Source organism: Pantherophis guttatus, chromosome 2, assembly GCF_059756535.1.
Source record: "Pantherophis guttatus breed Tessera chromosome 2, ASM5975653v1, whole genome shotgun sequence".
In the NCBI taxonomy this organism is placed as follows: Eukaryota; Metazoa; Chordata; class Lepidosauria; order Squamata; family Colubridae; genus Pantherophis; species Pantherophis guttatus.
The window spans coordinates 52,112,255-52,131,628 of record NC_142064.1 but is presented as its reverse complement, the minus strand read 5'-3'; the positions used below and the strand labels follow the sequence as shown (position 1 = coordinate 52,131,628).

Genomic DNA, 19,374 nt, shown 5'->3' with positions numbered 1-19,374 from the left:
AGATTGACTCGGCCTTCCATCCTTCCGAGATTGATAAAATGAGGACCCAGCAACTCTTACACTGCAAAAACATGAACTTCAAAACTTGACCAGGGTAAATCAATAGATGCAATTTATATAGACTTCTATAAAGCCGTTGATTCAGTGGTACACAACAAACTAGTTCTAAAACTAAAATCGCATGGCATTTCCGGATTCCTGCATAAGTGGATAGCTGCGTTCCTATCAAATAGGCAGCAAGTAGTCAAAATAGGCAAAGCCTTATCTAATCCTGCACCTGTTAACAGCGATGTCCCCCAAGGTAGCATTTTAGGGCCCACACTCTTTATACTTTACATAAATGACCTTTGCAATCATATTATAAGCAACTGTGTTCTCTTCGCTGATGATGTAAAACTATTCAACACCACTGACAATGCTGCTACTCTACAAAAAGATCTTGACTATGTGTCAGAATGGTCAAACAATTGGCAACTCCAAATCTCAACCAACAAATGCTCTGTCTTACACATTGGCAAAAAAAATCAGAACACAAAACACAAGCTGGGCGGATACGACCTAGCAGATGACTTTCACTCTGTCAAAAACCTTGGAGTAGTCATTTCAAATGATCTAAATGCCAGAGCTCACTGTAACAGCATTGCTAAAAAAGCATTAAAAGTTGTTAACCTAATCTTGCGTAGCTTCTTCTCCAGTAATATTGAACTGCAAACTAGGGCATACAAAACTTTTGTCAGACCAATTCTTGAATACAGCTCATCTTTCTGGAACCCACACTGCATATCGGACACTAATACAATCAAACAAGTCCAGAGATATTTCACGAGAAGAGTCCTCCACTCTTCTGCTTGCAACAAAATACCTTACGCAACCAGACTTGAAATTTTGGGCTTAGACAATTTAGAATTTAGCCATCTTCAGTCTGACCTAAGCATAGTACATAAAATCATCTGCTACAATGTCCTACCTGTCAATGAATACTTCAGCTTCAACCAAAACAATACAATAGCACACAATATTTATTTATTGTTTATTTATTTATTGGTTCGATTTATATGCCGCCCTTTTCCGGAGACTCAGGACAGCTTACAATGCGTTAAGCAATAACCTTCATACTTTTGTATATACCTGCTTAGTAGGGCTTTCAGCCCCCCTTCCCCCCCAAGCGGTGTTCTTTTTTATACAAAGTCAGCTTATTGCCCCCACAAACCGGGTCCTCATTTTACCTACCTCGAAAGGATGGAAGGCTAAGTCAACCTTGAGCCTGGTGAGATTTGAACTTGCAGTAATTGCAGGCAGCTGGTGTTACTTAACAGTGCTTTAGTCTGCTGCGCCACCAAGGATACAAACTCATGCTTAACCGATCCAAACTAGACTGCAGAAAATACAACTTCAGTAACATAAATGTCAATGCCTGGAATGCACTACCTGACTCTGTGTTTTCTTCCCCAAACCCCCAAAACTTTAACCTAAGACTGTCTACTGTAGACCTCACCCCATTCCTAAGAGGTCTTTAAGGGGCGTGCTTAAGCGCACCAGCTTTCCTACCGTCCCTGTCCTACTGTGCCCATTTATTCGTACCCATTTCATGTATTCATAATTATGTTTACACTTTTATCTGTTATCAAATACATGCTTGATGAAAATAAATAAATAAAAATAGATTGTTGGAGGCAATAGGCAGAATCTGTAAGCTGCTTAGAGAAGGCTGTGTAGTGGTATATAAGTCTTAAATTCTATTGGTATGTCTAAGGCAGCACTAGAACTCACAGACTCCTGGTTTCTAGCCTAGTGCCTTACCCACTAGACCAAACTGTGTTGTTGTTTTTCCTGGTTTATAGGTGCTGCATCTCAGTAGCAATTTCTACTCTTTGAATAGTCTGTTGCCTGAAGTAAGATTGGACTTCACAATGTTGCCTTTATTATTAAAAACAGTTGTTTCAGAGAGCTTTCAATTATTTGTATCTAAATTGATTTGTATCTAAATTAAGCTAAATTGAGCTTAAATGGACTCCAGAGAATGGTAGAGGACAGGAAGGCCTGGAGGAATGTTGTCCATGGGATCGCGATGGGTCGGACACGACTTTGCAACTAACAACAACAAATTGATTGTAATTACAATTCTGTTTTTAATGACATTATGGTTAGTTATTTTAATTTGTACCATAGATAGATTACTATGAACTCCTGAGAGTTTTGGAATTGCAGCAGGTAAAAATATCTAATAACGCTCACTTTATTAGAAAAATACATCCATACTTAAGAGATAATATATTTCCCATTAAAAGCTCTAAAATGAATCCCCATATAGAGAATTAGAGGCTGAAGGCTGGAGGTAATGCAGTAATCTCTCTAAATCATGGGGAGTGAGGGGATGCAATGATAGGAATTGTCTTGGCTGGATTTCTACATAGCCAGGGATAGATAGATTGTGTTGTAAAAAAGGCAGCAAAATAGAATGGATGTGAATACACATTGCAAGTATGTAGTAAGTTTGGTTGGAAGCCTAAATTCTCGCCAGGGTTTGTTTTGCTTTGGATTAACATATTCTGTGAGCCCATCTGGGTTTGTTTGTTTTTTTCTTTTGTTTTGTAATGTGTGAACTCCTCAAGTGAGATTGGCCATACTTTGGTCAAAGGGAGAACAAACTCACTAGGCTTTTCTGCATAATCTGTCACCCTCAGCTTGTCGTATCCTGGCCCAGAAGCAGACAGGAACTGTAGTTTTCTGCTCCACTTCAGAGTAATGTTCTTTGGTTTGTACCTGCACAACTGGCTGTGTTTCTTTGCTGCATCTTATATTCAGTCAGTGTCTGTGCTACCAATAATAATTCTATGGAGTACTGGCATGCTATCTCCCCTCTAGTCTCTGGTTTCTGCCTTCCAAAGCGTTTTTACTTTGTGTGCATCCACATAAAGTCTGAACTCCACCTGTGGTTTATGAAGTGAATCCTAGACATTTCGCGCAGTTTTCTGTATGTCCAATAAGCAATGTTTTGAAACACAGCTTCACTGCTTCTTATATTCTCTCTGGTTAGATTCACTGGACCATTTTGGAGAAGTGATCAATTTGGAGCCACAAATTTTACACTGTTCTTCAGCATAAGGAATTTGGAAAGCGATTTTAGAGATTTGGATCCAAAGGAATGTCATGATGACAATAGAAATTTGTTATAAGGAGCAGAATAAAGTATATACTGCAGAAAATACAAGTTAGAAATTAATAGCTTTCAGATCTCATCTTTCCTTTTTGGTAGGAACTACAATCACTGTTTGAGAAGTGAAGCAGAAATATTAAAATAAATGCAGTTCACAGATCTGCAGCTGACAGCAGTACTTGGAAATAGTTGGCATATGGTTATTTATTTATTCAGCATTTCTGGTTCTGTATACTAAATAATGAAGGCTAAAAACAGCAGGATAAGAAAACTCAAAAAGTTGCTGTTGCTGTTTCCATATATTTCACAAAGAGTAAGTCTTTATACTGTGATTAAGATCAACTTCTGGCTCTAAGAAGATATGCCAGTTGAACAATTTCAGACAATAATTTCATAGTTAAGTTCTGATCCATTTAATTTAGCTATGCAATTCTACTTATTATGGTAAATCCCCTCTAGGGCTATGAAATCATAATAGTGATGTGATTGGTCATATATTTTAAATTCAGTTGCCCGTTTATCTCCAATAAGGCAGAAGAAATATAGCTAAGAATCCTATATTCTTAGAATCCTATAGTCTAGTAAAATTGCTAAAATAGGCCAAGGTTCCATGGTAAAGAAAGAAATTTCTCCTGTGATCTCTTGTGACACTAGTTGGGAATTTGAGGCAGCACGGGAAAAACATTGCCATCATACATAGATTGTTGTGAAGATGCAACAGGTCGTGGCATTCTACCATTTAACAACCCATCATGTACATGAAGAAAGCTTTCCTACTCTGTTTCAGACAACTTTTCCTCAAAACTTAATATATAATAACCTTCATTGTTTTGGATGATACTGTAATTTTTTAATATTAGTTATCTGAAGTTTTGTTGTTGCTGTTATTTGCCCCGGATAAAGTGGATTATCTAGTCTGGTAGTCTGGATATAGGACTTGGTTAGTGTTTATAAGTGGCCTATGGTGGGTATGGGTAGAGGTATTGATAGAAGGAAATGGGACTGTTCTGCTAACCCTCTTAGCAGCTTACTGTACCATCCATCATAGCATCCTTTGGATTGTATCAAGGATTAGAATTGGAGATTGTGCATTGTGCACTGTGTGCTGCAGTGGGTTTTCTCCTTTCTGAGAGGCAGATTAAGCCTTTCGATGCTTCCACGTAATTTGTTCAAGTGCACAGCATTGTCCCCATTTGCATGAAACTATGGGGAAAGTCATCCATCAGCATAGGGTGCAATACAGTCAGTATACTGATAAAACTGAACTTTATATGTCCAGTTTTGGCCAGACAAGAGTGGGAACTCCTGTGCTGGGAGTCTATTAAAACTGAGCAGCAGAAAATTGGCAATCCAGTTTCAGGACATTTCGTGAGAATAGATAGGTAGTTAAAGGGAAATACAGAACTGCTTTTGTTTTGCGGAAGTTTCTCATTCCCATTTATACCCTTGTTATTTTGCTGCTGTTTTTCAGTGGTACAACAACAACAGTGCTGATGGATAGCATATAGTCCTTGGCTTGCATTAACTGACTAAAATTAAACCAAGCCTAGTCCCATCATATCAATCTTAGTAAGCTAGTAAACTATTTTTTTAAGAGGATGGAGTTAGGTCATATGATTCTGTAAAGTTATGGACATCAATGGAATACAATAATTATAGCTGAACATGAATGCCCACTCTGAAATAAAGCAATCCATTTTTAGGATGAATGAAGATGCAATCCAAAATATTAACTTGCATATCTCTAGATAATATACAAATTACTTTCTAGATTAACTGGAGCATCAGTTTTTTAAGAATTGTGAGAGTATTGAACAACAGTGCTGTTTTTCTTTCTGATTCTGGCCTTTATTCTGTTTCCACTGTATGTTTGTATAGGCAAGGTATATCCAGTGATTATATGTGCTATATATACATATACATACATAAAACATACATACATATGCAATAAATGATAATAAAATAAAGAAATTAGCATTGAATTAAGTTAAGAATCTTCTACTACCATTTTCATTGAATGCAGCATTGTTTACTGTTCTCACTGTTGCTATGAATTGCTCCTAAAGATACCAGTTGATCCTTAGGGAAAATATTGTGCTAGGCTGAATTTTGCTTTATTTAGAAAATGTACCTTTTTAATATGGAAGCAGCATAAGGGACACATTAGCTATTCTATTTTCAGGAAAAAAATAATTCAAGTTCTTCACAAAGTGGAGTCTAAAAACAGCCTGGGATTTACTAGTAGTGCAATATGTTTATAGCTGCATAAATGTGCCTTCAGTAATTATAAAAATATTCCAGCTTCTAATATTTAATTACTTTAACTCAGAAACTAAACCTTAGCGGTGCCTGCATGGTTAATAGATATTCAGAAGAAATTGTCAAAACTGGAACAGATGTCATATTTTCAAGAATAGAGATAGCACTCCAAATAATCATTATAGGAATATGACACAGCATTAAAAGCTATAGTGTCGTTTCTATAATATCAAATGGCTTATCGCTGACAGCTACCTACAAATAAAACCAAGGTCACTAAAGGTTTTAGGACTATTGATTTTACTACAGAGAAGGACCTGATTCTGGCTTTAGAGAAAGGACCTTTTCTGCTTCTCACTATAACGCCAATGAATCATCAACGCTAATGGAGAAATGGTATCAGTGACATGGACTAGCTATTTTAAAATAAAATAATACGCAGGCTTTTTTAATCTATCTGAATTTCTCTTGTTGCAATGTTGATCGGATAAGTTGTTCCACAATATTTTACTGTCTTAAATTTCAGTTTAAGATGTTTTGGTTAACAGCCATAGACCTATTATCCTTTAAATTCGCTGTCTACAACAGCAATAACACTTAACGATAGTTCGGATGTGTAGGATGAGGGTGGAGATTCGTTCTCCGAGCTTGTGAGTGGGTTTCCGAATGTTTCATTACCAGGTTAGGGAACATCTTCAGCAGAATTTAAGAGATGTCAGTGTCAGTGTTCTTACCCTGAGACTTATATACCGCTCCATGGTACTTTACAGCACTCTCTGAACAGTTTACAGCAGAGGTCTTCAAACTTGGCAGCTTTTAAGACTTGTGGACTTCTACTCCCAGAATTCTCCAGCCAGCATAGCCAGCATAGCATAGCTGGCTGGAGAATTCTGGGAGTTGAAGTCCACAAGTCTTAAGCCGCCCTGGGTCTTCGGACTTATAAATTATAAATTGAATAAATAAATAAATAAATAAGACCTCTGATTTACAGAGTCAGCATATTGCTCCCAACAATCCGAGTCCTCATTTTACTAACCTCGGAAGGTTGGAAGGCTGTCAACTCCAGACATACTTTGTGTTAAGTCATAAACCATGTTTTACAAACCTCATTGATTAAATTTATGTAGCATGCTAAATAAACACTGTAAACCAAACAGGCAATGCCAGCATTTAGATATGAAGAAAAATTATGGATTATTCAGATGCCAAAACATTATCTAAAGGAACATTCGTTTTAAAGAAAATGCATGTTCATATTCAGCAAAAGTATGAAACCAGCTCTGTAAACGCTACTAGTAAGATCCAGTTTTCAAATAAAGCGGTAATGTTTTTTATCAAGAAATTAGAAACGACAATGATGAACACTGTCATTATCTAAACTCACTGGCAATATTTAAACAAATCAGGCCTGAATTATGCCAAGAAGCCATTACAAGTAGCCCTCAGTTTACAATCATTCATTTAGTGACCGTTCGAAGTTACAGCGGTACTGAAAAAAGTGACATGACCATTTTTCAAACTTAGAATCGCTGCGGTATCCTCATGATCATGAGTCCAAAATTTGGATGCTTGGCAGCTGGTTCATATTTATTGAGCCAGTTGCAATTTCTTGGGGTCATGTGATCACTTCTTGTAACCTTATGACCAGTGGGGAAGTCAGAGTCACTTAACAACCGTGTTACTAATTTAATGACTGCAGTGATTCACTGTGGCAAGAAAGGTCATAAAATGGAGCAAAATTCACTTAACAACTTTCTTGTTTAGCAACAGAAATTTTGGGCTCAGTTTGGTCGTAAATCGAAGACTATAAATGTTGTGGATCTGTTTAGGCTTTTGGAATCTACTATATACCATTCTATCTCATCATGCAAAGGAACATCCTGGAAGTCATCCCTGCATCTGTCTAAATATTCATTTTGCAAAGATTATTACTGAAATGCAAATTTATCCAGAAGGATATGGTTGTTTATGATCTATCTCCAAAAGCTGGTTATTTTTTTAACGATCTCCCTTGCCAACCTCTCTAATGAAATTATTTATAGAAGAAAATGACCTGTGTTTTAAAATGTTAAATCTAGAATAGCTTAGACTACAGCAAATGATACTCTCTCAAAGCATTAGAACTTGACTATATCCAGGGTAATTGTTCAGGAATAGATTTAGAACAAACAAGTTCTTTTTTCATGAAACATTTAAATTACCATGCACACTTTACAGTACTGTTATGGATAATAACAGTAAAAGAAGATAACCTAGCAATTGATAGTAATTGTGATAAAAAGTGAATATTTTATTTATTTATTTATTTATTTATTTATTTATTTATTTTTACACCTCTTATGAACATACATCCACATTTTGTTCATTTCAAGAGGAAGATATAGATTAGAACCTTCAATTCATGTTTATTTATTCACAAATATTTTATTCATGTTTGTTTTAGCCTTTTGATTTATGCTAGGTGTCCAAAAACAACAGGTGTGGGTGTGTACACACATATATTGGAAACTACTAAAAGAAGGTTCATCCCAATAGTTAAAAAAATAGAAAATGCCATCCTAAACATACATGCTTAGGCAAAAATAAATCCCAAGGGGGCTATTATAAGATAATATGCTTTTAGAACTGCTATCTTTCCCCAAAAGTCTATGTATATTGATTCAGAAATAAGGTTTATTTAAAACACTACATGTTTTGTAAATAAATGTGTATAAGATTGTAATGCGTATTTATTAAAAGGCTTAAATGTGTATACACAGTTGTACAACCTATCAGCACATATTTGCAAAGTAATTATTTAATAACACTTGAAAATTACTGTTTGACCTTAGCTGAGTTTTCTGCCAGGTGCTTTGCATGGGAGAACAATTAATTGAAAACAAGTTTTGTCATAGGTTCAACTAAGATGAGGATTTTTTTTCAAAAAAACCTTTTTTTCCTTAAAAATAAAAATGTGTAAATGTCAATAAAAGACTCGCTCAGCATCTTCAAAATTTAATGTTACTTTTTTGTCTGTCTGAAACATCTGTTAGTTCTCTGTGTATTAATATTATGTCTGTCACTAGTTTTTTTTATTATTTAAGCATTTAAAATAATATTAAAAATGAGAGAGTCACAATGATGGACTTGTAATAGAAGCATCAAATTGTCTTGATTTTCAAAACACAATATATTTAAACAATGCACTAAAAGACCAAATAGCTCATCCAAATCCTTCAGCACTTATCCGATTTTATAGTGCTGGCTTTTAGAATAATAACAAAATGTCTTGTTAATCGTTTTGTGGAAAACACTTGTGCTTATAAGAACTGGAAATTTCCACCAAAACTATTTCCAAAAGAATTCACAGGAAAGATCTAGTATATTTATATATGCGTATTCTATATATGCATATTCTAATGTCACCGAACTCAGAAAAGTAACCAATCAATTGCTGACTAAGTTTATTTAGGATTCATAGACTGTAACTATGTCAGCTATGGATTTGTGAAAATAATAAACCAGAGACATATAGAGAATCGAAGTAGATTATTGCAGCCTTCTATGGACCACTGATTTTATTTCCAAATTCATAATTTTAAACCAACGTATTAGCAATAGCAGTAGCCAAGTGCTTTACAGCACTCTCAAAGCAGTTTACAGAGTCAGCATATTGTTCCCAACAATTTGGGTCCTTATTTTACCAACCTCAGAAGGATGGAAGGCTGAGTCAATCTTGAGCCAGTCAGGATCAAACTCCTGGCAATGTGCAGTGTTAGCCTGCAATACTGCATTCTAACCACTGCACTACCAAGATAAAATATATATTTTAGAAAGGGCTATTTTATATATATGCTGTGCAAAATGTCTATCAAGCCCTGGGAATATAGGGGAGGAAACAAGGGCATTGTAAAAGATAGATCTCATCCCAGGAGAGAGAAAAGCAGAGAAAGAGACTCTGCTAGGTATAAATTGAGCTGGGAAATTGGTTTGACAGGCTTTCAGCTAGCAATAGCAATCTCTTCAAAAGTTCTTGTTTCTTTGCGTGTGTCTGTCTTAAAGGGATTGTTTCACACACACATGTTTTAAGCATGAATACTCATAAAAGGAAAGGCAGAGGTACATATAAAGATTGAAAGTAAATAAGGTTGACATAATAACAATAGAGGTGGTCTTTGTTTAATGACTACTTTTGGGACTGGAGACTTGGTTGATAAGCAAACTGGTCACTAAGTGAAACTTTGACTGGGAAGTGATCTGACCTCAGCTTTCCTTTGTGTGAAGGTCATAATTGTGAGGATTGGTCACAAAGTTACTGTTTCATCACTGCAAATCAGTGGTGGGTTCCTCTCGGTTCAGCCCGGTCCTGCCGAGCCGGTAGCGGTGACGATATGATGTCACCGAACTGGTTCCAGGCCCCCGCCCTGCCCCCACGTTATTCTTACCTTTTATTTGGCCCCACCCCCAATCTATTGCCTCCTGAGTCCCAGCTGATTGGCTAGAAGGAAAAAAACTGTTTAAACTATTGCCGCAGGGCTTCAAAGGGCCGCCCTACAGCTGATCAGTGTTAAAAGGCAATGTGGTGGTAGATCGGTGCTTCCAAAAACAAATGAGTAGACCGGTACCTGCAAAAATAAATGGGTAGACCAGTGCCTCCAAAAACAAATGAGTAGACCAGTGCCTCCAAAAACAAATGAGTAGACCGGTGCCTGCAAAAATAAATAGATAGACCAGTGCCTCCAAAAACAAATGAATAGACTGGTGCCTGCAAAAATAAATGGGTAGACCAGTGCCTCCAAAAACAAATGAGTAGACTGATGCCTGCAAAAATAAATGAGTAGACCGGTATAGCTCTGCAAGCAATTAAAAGCCTGGTAGACCAGTACCTCTGCTAAATCCTAAAGAATTGTCACATGACCATCAAGCCACGCCCACAAAATAAGCTACGCCCACAGAACCGGTAGTAAAAAATTTTAGAACCCACCTCTGCTGCAAATGGTTGTAAAAGAAGGCCGTCACTTAAATGGAAATTATATGTAGTACAAATTGCATAATGTTTGAAACAGTTTAACTTAAATGGTTCCATTTAAATTAAGGTTCCAAATAAATTAAGCAATGATGATGACGATGACAATTTCTATACAAGGTATGTTTGCCATGTTTATCTAGGAGAAGGAAGTTTCTGCAAGGGGAAAAAAGGTAGTTTGCACCACATACCAATATTTTTTCCCCCAGTGCAACAGGACATTGGAAATATATTAGAATTCTCTGGAAATTGAACAGAATGGAATCAAATTTGATATGACAAAAGAAAACAGCTAAAAAAAGGCTGAGCCATTTTAAGGGTATGGAAAAATCTAGATCTGTTCTGCATCATTTTCCTAACTTGTTATTTTTTTACCAACCCAACTAAATGCTTGGAATAACGTACATAAAGGAGTTTAGGATTTTGTCTGACCATCTATCTGTAAGCAGGATAACTCTCCAAAATCAAAATGGTATGGGATCAGGTTTGGTGTAGGAGGAGAAGCCAGGAAAAACAAAAGATCAAGTCAGAAAATGGGACTAAAATTGAAGGCTGCTCAGAAAATACTGTAATTCCCTCAATGCATTGCTATGGTTCTTGGTCAATGATTTGGAATGCTTCCAACAATTCCATTGTTAACCCCTCATCCCCCCTTATAATTTGTCTCAGAGTCAAACTGCTATTAACGGATTCAAAAGAATTCTAGAAATCATGTTCTGCCTGCTTGCTCTACTTTATTTTTTAAGACTTAAAAGATTAAATTCCACCTTCAAATTCTCCTAGCCATATAGTTATGTAGCTCATGGAATGACAGAATCAACATAAAATCTCTCTCTGGAGATTCCTTATATTCCCTGTTAATAGGAATTAATATTCATTAATAGATTAATCTTGTGGGTGAAAATGTTTATAATTAAAACATAGACTTGATCATTTTTCTTGGATAAACATCCTTTTTCCAATTTGATTCCCAGAAGAGCATTATAATTGTCCAAAGACAGACATTATTTTAAAAAATAATGCTACCCTAAAATGTGTTTGCAAGGTCACCCCAAAAAGGTTTATAGTAGTGTGACATTTCATATTTGCTTTTATTTCTTCTTAAATGAACTTTTTATTTCTTAAAAATAAATTTATTATTTCTTAGGACATAAAGAATTCAAATAAATAAAATGGACCCTGTGCCTATAGCAAGGATAGATGGACATTATTAGAACAATTGTCACTCATTCTATAGAGTCTATAGCCGTGATGGGGGACCCTCCCCAGGGTCCTAGAAAGGCTCTGGCCTCGGGAGAGCGAAAAACGGGCCTACCAGGCCTACCGTGCCACTGCATGCCAAAAGTGGGGGGAGCACGGCGGGACCACGCACACATGTGCAGGGGCAGGCCACATTGAATTAGGTGTGGGCATGTGCGTGACCCCCCGTGCTCCCCCACTTTTGGCATGCAGTGGCACGGTGGGCCTGGTAGGCCCGTTTTTCGCTCTCCCCAGGCCAGAGCCTTTCTATGACCCTGGGGAGGGCAAAAACAGCCTTCCCTACCCCCCCCAGAGGCCAGAAACGGCCCATTTGCTGACTTCCGGTGGAACCAGACAGACTGTTTTTTTGCTCTCCCCAGGCTCCAGAGCCTGGGGAGTAACCCCCTTGCTCCCCCCGATTTTGGCACGCAACGGCAAAAAGGTTAGCCATCACTAGTCTATAGAGTCCATCTATCCCTGCTATACTTCTATGATTATGAACACTTTTATTATCTATTATTCTAAAACTATTATTTTTGTACAGGAGTGAAATAGTTTGGTAAATGAGTGAAAGCATACGGTACATGAACGGCAGTGAGAAATCAAGCATAATCTAACTTCAGTAGGGCGAAATTACCACTGGCAGTATTTTTCACATACTTAAATAAACAGTGTAAAATCTATTTTGGATTGCAGCCAGATTCGAAGGTCTGTTCCTTCTTAGAATGTCTGAAGAGGGATTTGGAGGGTACTATTTATGCAACTGCCAACTAATGTATACTATATATATATATATATATTATATGCCAACTAATATATACTATATACCGTGTGTGTGTGTGTGTGTGTAAACATATAGTAAAGATGTCTTTCTACTCACATTGATAGACATCTTCTCCAACCTGAAACTTTTAGACATGACTTTAATCAATTTAGGACATTAGCCTGGGAAAGTTGAAAATGCATGCTGATATAATATCAAAACTGAAAACTTGCTTATGAGTTAGTCCTGATTTACATAGAGTTACAAATTTGAGCTGCAGAAATCAAGACCACTTCTAGTTGGCAGCAAAGAAAATCCAGAAGGCTATAGCTTCCTGCTGCCATCTTGTGGTTATCTGGATTTTTGCAGCTCAGATTTTGCAGTCTTAAGTATAAAGAAATTTTATTTTAATTACATGCAAAGAATAGGTGACTCTTATATATGCTTACATTGTTTAAATTCAGTACTTATGCAGCTGCTTCCCACTGATGTGAACATAAATGACTCTAGAAATGTAATTCCCTTTGACATGTCTTTTACATGTGTTCCTAGATTAGTAATTTTAAAATTATGTATACAGTTAAATACAAGCAATTAAAGTAATATAATTTCATTTGCATAATTTAAGATTCTTCATAGCATATTGAGTAATACTCAACTCTCTTTCTTGACTACATTAGGTGTTTTAATTTAAAAGCATATAAGATGAACCACAGAATTAATCACTGTTTATAACTGGACAAATTAGCCAGTATTGGCTGTGAAATTTCATTTTGAAATGAAGCAGAACTTATTAATGCATGTTTTGACATGAAAAAAGTATGAATATTAGATAGAGTTTCAAAAGGACACACTGGCAGTTTATTTATTAAATTATTGTGCTGTTCAATTCACTGTTGAAGTGACTTGGCAACTTACAAATTGATAAAAAGGAACATAAAACAATTAAAATTAATATAGATATGATAGAAAATAAAAACCAAGAGAATTGGCAGCATGGGGTAGGATCTTGTTTCTACCCTGTTAATTATCCCTGGCATAGAGCAACTGTCTTAGTTACGAATCTTTCATTTCCTTTACATAAATCAAAATTTGAAATTTTGTAAAATAATGAGCACGGAACAGAATAGAATTAAAAACCCTCCTATACTGATTTATCCTATGGGTTCCGCATTCCCATGAACCTCTCTATTGGTATCACTTTACATATGAGAATTTGTGTAACAAAGTTCTTCTTATTTTTTTAATTAAGCAAATTATTTCAAAGTAATACATTACATAATTCAATAACTAGATCTAACTTGGCTTTTGAAACTAACTACAGGAGCTAACCCTCAGTGGGCTATCCATTTCTTATGGCTAGTAAAACACCCATGGGGGTTAGAAAACGTTCTCTGGTACTTCATAGCAGCTTTTAGGAGCAAAGAAGATGCCATTGCTGCTCTGTGTTAATGGCTTATTTACCAACCACTCTTTTTCTTTTAAAATGAATATATGTAACATTTTATTGTGTAGAATCAAAAGGCAGGAGAAGCTCCCCTTTATTACTCAGTGGTTTTGGCAACTTTAATATATGAGGACCTCAACTCCCAGAATTCCCCTGCCAGTATGGGTTACCACAGAGCCATGGTGGCACAGTGCTTAGAATGCAAGCTAATTCTGCTGACTGCCAACTGCCAGCAATTTGGCATCTCGAGTCTCACCGGCTCAAGGTTGACTCAGCCCTCCATCTTTCTTAGGTCGGTAAAATGAGGACCCAGACAGTTGGAGGCAATATTCTGACTCTGTAAACTGCTTAGAGAGGGCTCTCAAGCACTGTGAAGTGGTATTTAAGTCTTAAGTGTTATTGCTATTGCTACGAATGCTAGTAAAAGTTACCAATGTTAAAGTTATTGATGTTGACCGGTTTATAGTGTCTAAGTACCAGTTGATCATAAAGGCTTTCATTATTTTGTTTGTCTTTCACAGGGTGAAGTGAAGGATTAGTTTCCCAGTTGAACTACTATGAGGTCAGAAGCCTTGCTGCTATATTTCACACTGCTACACTTTGCTGGGGCCGATTTCCCAGAAGATCCTGAGCCAATCAGTATTTCGCATGGCAACTGTAAGTATGAAAGGCGAGAATATTTTTTTTCTCCGTCCATTCCCAATATCGGGTCATAGATTATCGCCAAGCAAGATTAAGGACTGCAAGCTTTAGTAGGGCAAAAACATCCTTTCCTTTGCACCCTCTCCGGGCATCTACAGTAGATTTTTTTCATATTTCCTATCACTATTTGTTGATGCAAAACAGTTCACAAAACCACTGTGCTCTGGGCCAGTCTATGAATGCAGAAGAACTCTTAGTTATCATTTCTGTCTCTAAATCTTATTCTTCTCCAGACTCATGTGATTCTCATGTTAAACTTTCCAGTCACATCTTTTTCTGGAAAAAATATTAAGCAATATTTCTTTCATGACCAAAATGAGATGGCCAAAACAAAAGCAGTTCATTCCCTGAAACATAAAGAATAAAGCTTTGCTATTGATCCAAACCAGCACAATTCTGAACATAATGTTCAGAACTAAAAGATTATACATTTAACTAACTTGCTATCTAGCTATTTACTTATTCACACATATGTAGCAATAAATGTACCACTTCTTTAGCCTTTGCAATTCTAATGTAAAACAGAACTAAAGAAAGCAAAATAGTTTCCATTTGAGCCAATATAAAAGTGGCAACTTGCCTGGAAGAAGACAGTTAGCATCCTACTCTATTCTCCATTGGGATGCAAATGCATCAGAGAGAGAGCATTTGCAATGTTTAGCTTTAAAAAGGTAGGTTATAAAAGGCTTAAATGTAGAACTTCACTGTCACAAGTGCTACAAATTGAGAGCCTACTCCTTAAATATTATAAATTAAGTATGAGAACCCCACCGGAATGCACTGAAGAGTTTCTAACTATTTCATAGTTCATAGTATTTAATGGGGATGTTCTGTAGTTAAACAAAATAATAAATGAAGGATCCAAAATGTTTTTTTTTTACTTAGATAAACATACAGGAGAAGTTGCAGTTAGGCAGCAGAGATCTCCCAAGATTCTGTTTCATCATGGTTACACACTTATAAATCTCTTTTTGAAGAAACAATCTTTAATCGACCTTTAAACACACAGTAGACCAAATGTGTCTGGCCGACAGGCGGCAAATGACTCTGAACAGCCAGTAATGTGGCCCCACAAGATCATAAACTTTTAACATTATTATGTGATTTATATAGATTGCAGTAACTATATTATATATTTTCTATGCAGCTCAAGACAATTCCTCTTCACTCAGTGTGGCCAAGGCAAGCCAAAAGGTTGAGCACCTATGCAGTAGACCAACTAAAATAAATATAAATTGACATTGTCCTGGACTTTCTTGAGTTTAAAGATTGAAGGGTTCCCCATAAGAATGTATTTGGTGCAAGCCTTAAAAGTGATCACTGAATTTGATTTGAGAGCAGGGTGCAAACTCATCTCATTTGACATAGACAATCCACATGGAAGTCTTTATTATTATTATTATTATTATTATTATTATTATTATTATTAATCTCTTTGCATTTTGGATTGTTAACAGTCATTCAAATGTTTTTGCTTTTGTTTGTTTTGGTTTGTTTAGTAGCCAAAAAGGGTCTATTTTTGTCATAGTGTATTTAAGCTTTAAGAAGTATATGAACACAAACCTATTGAATTGGACAGTGTATCTATTGCTTCTAAAAGTTTACAAGGTTTGCCTCCATTTGAGGGCACTTGAGACATTTTGTAACTTAATAAAGTAAAACAGAATTTAATTTACTTCCAATGAAATCCTTACAAGACAGTCTGCAGAGGAAATAAAAATAAATTCTCTTCACTAGTACAAAACTGAAATTATTGAAAAGTTCGTTGAATGAGTCTGTCTCATGCTTCCCAGAAATATGATTAGTGTATTGCCCTTGTAAGCAGCCTGTAGTCCTGTCCATTTCTTCTAATCACAAGACAGTGTGGCTATTGGACAAATTGATAGGTTCCAGGAGAGCATTTTATCCTGACAGATCAACTTCACAAAGCTAAATTCTAACTGTTTGTTGCAAAGATTGACAAGAAAGCTACTTCAAAGTGTTAAATATTGAAATCCCCAAAGGAAATTGTCTTAACATAGGCAGTCTAGATATGTTAAACTACAAATATTACCACTCCTATGAACGATAGGTAATTGTCAAGGATGATGGGAGATGTATGTAGCATTTCTGAAGGGCATCATGTTCTGAAGGAAAGGAGCAGCACAGTGGCCTAGAGGAAAAGACACTCGCCTCCTACTTGGAAAGTTAAAAGTTCAATCCTAGGCAGCGGTAGATGTTTCTCTATCAGGGTGCAAAGAGAAAATATCTGCTGCAAACTCCGCATAGGCCTCAGGAAGGCATCTGGCCAGTAAATGCTCAGCTCCATTCAAGCGCCCCCCAACTCCACCCTAAATAAAAGGATTAAAGGGTCATTAAAAAAATCATGTTCTGAAGGAAAAAAATGATGATGATGATTGATGATGACGATGAATATAACAGCATATTTTCTTACAAATCAGAAGATTGTGATCAATTAGATTGTTGTGTGCAATTTAACTACAATCAGAACCATGTTAATTATAGCAACTAGGGATCTGTCTCTCACTGTCCTTATTTTTTTATTCTTTCAATCTTAATTGCTTTTCATAGATACAAAACAGTATCCAGTGTTCGTGGGTCACAAACCGGGACACAACACTCCACAAAGGCACAGACTTGACATTCAGTTGCTCATGATAATGGACAGAACCCTCTACGTTGCTGCTAGGTTAGTATTGTTCAATAAATGCCTTGGTTTTAGCATATATACCCTGTTTCCCTAAAAATAAGACATCCCCTGATAATAAGCCCAATCGGGCTTTTGAATGCATGGCAATAAGGCCAAGTGTAGAGACCACACACACACAAAGGTTGAGGATGTATGTGGTAACTTTATTGTCTTACATAGTGACATTATATAGTTTGTTACTTTCAAGTTACAGTGTACTTGGCAGCATGTCATTGGCTACAGAATCTTCCAGGTAACTAGAGTCTTTGGTTAACCATTACTGCTGGCTTAAGCACTTCTAATATTTGGCTATAATTAAAATCTAACACACATCCCACTTCCTCTCCTCCTGTTCCTCTTGTTTACAGAATTAGGGTCTTATCTTCTAATGTAATTTCCTGGTGCTTACGTGCAAGTAACCTTCCTTATCTGAGGTTTGCCATCCAAGACAGGAAAATCCCTGCACATATGCAGATTGCAGATTCCTACAGCCAAGTGCTTATTTCAGGGTTCAAAAAAATATAAGACAGGGTCTTATTTTGGGGGAAACACGGTACAAGCAGAATTGTGGGGATTGGCTTCATTAATGTTTTCTTTGTGTGATATCTGGCATTTTAGCAAAATTTGGATGAAGTTTTATGTTTATTTCTTCCTCAAACTGCTCACATGCTCTCAAGTGGCATAGTTGCCTGTTCAATTTCTCCAAATTTCTATCCTAAATTCTCTTCAACTGTCCAATAAAAGAATACAAAAATGGCAGATCAGTTGGTGTCTCACTCTTGGTCTTCCTTTCCTTTATTACATTTGCTTTTCACATGGAAGGTGGGATGGCAGTTGGTTTCTTTAGGAAGCAAGAAGATGCAAGTTCTGGCCACTGAAAAAACACTGCAAAAATGGCTTCGGTCCACTTCCCAAGCTGCACACCAGCCCCATGGCATTGTGCAGGCAACACTTACATAAGTTCAATATTCACCTATGAGGCAACATTGTTTTCATAAACTTAAGAATTCTGTGGTGTATAGTTTGAGAACATGGTAGCCTTAGGAAGGAAAGAAAATTGCACCAGTCCATTCTGTCAATGGTGAAATTGTGTTACACAATGTTCAATTAGATTTATTTCTAATTCAAAACAAGAATAGTACACATTACAGACATTATAAAGTGCCCTGTGAATTTGGGACCATCACTTAATCACTATCATAAATCAACCTCACACTGTATTTTCAAGCTCACCTCCAGATTCAAACCTGATCTATGTATTAGGCTGACATTGTCACTATTTTTTTGTTGTCTGTTAGTTTTGATATAATATATCAAGTTCTTCACATTGATATTCTTCAAAGGAAGTTATTGGGATTTGTAGTATAAGAAGTACTCTGCATATTACAATGGAAAATTGGGACTCTTAACTCTTCTTAGTAGCATGATAGTGCATCATGCCCATTCACTACAGGGCACATAAATTTACATGCTGGAAAATTATTCCTACAGAGCTAAACCATTGTTTTATGATAATCTTCCCTAACCTGACATTTTCCAGATGGTTTAGATTACATCTTCCATCATTTTCAGCTGGGGATGGGATGGGAATTGCAGTCCAGCACATCTGGAGAACTTCAGGTGGGCTGATCAAAATAGAAACAACTTATTTCTAGGACTGATTGGTAGGATCAAGATAACTAGTGAATGCTTCCTGGACCATATTGGAAGAGTTTTGTTTTGAAAGTGGGGCCAGGTTGCTTTAAGTAGCTGAAAGAAGGCCATTGAAAGCTTAACTCATCAATTTATTCCTTTGAATGGAAGATTGCATTACAGTTATTTAGCAGATTGCTTCTATAGCATAGTCTTGGGTCTTTCATGGGCTATGAAAAGGATGTTTCAGGTTGCCCATTCCTATTTTTATCTGTATCTGAAGTGAACAGATCTGACTCTGGCTAGAAATCTTAGAAAAAATAGCAATAATTTTATGATCGCAGAGCCCTTCCAGATGTTTTTAATGAAAGTTTTTACAGTTCCTTCACATTAGCGATGCTGGCTGAGATTGATGGAAATTGAGGTCCCAAAAATCTGCAGACTACCAGGTTGCTTAATCCTGCACAAGAAGAACGTTCCC

General features: G+C 36.6%; 1 protein-coding gene across 12 annotated transcripts in view; it reads left to right on the top strand.

Moving 5' to 3' along the window:
* SEMA6A (semaphorin 6A) overlaps positions 1-19,374 on the top strand; it is a 168,231-nt gene that overhangs the window by 71,496 nt on the left and 77,361 nt on the right. For all 12 annotated transcript variants that reach the window (XM_087885997.1, XM_087886000.1, XM_034432806.3 and 9 more), the window contains exons 2-3: positions 14,392-14,527; positions 17,144-17,261. In XM_087885997.1, the coding sequence (XP_087742123.1) occupies positions 14,428-14,527; positions 17,144-17,261 (218 nt within the window). In that variant the 5' untranslated portion in view covers positions 14,392-14,427. The remainder of the gene's footprint in view (positions 1-14,391; positions 14,528-17,143; positions 17,262-19,374) is intronic.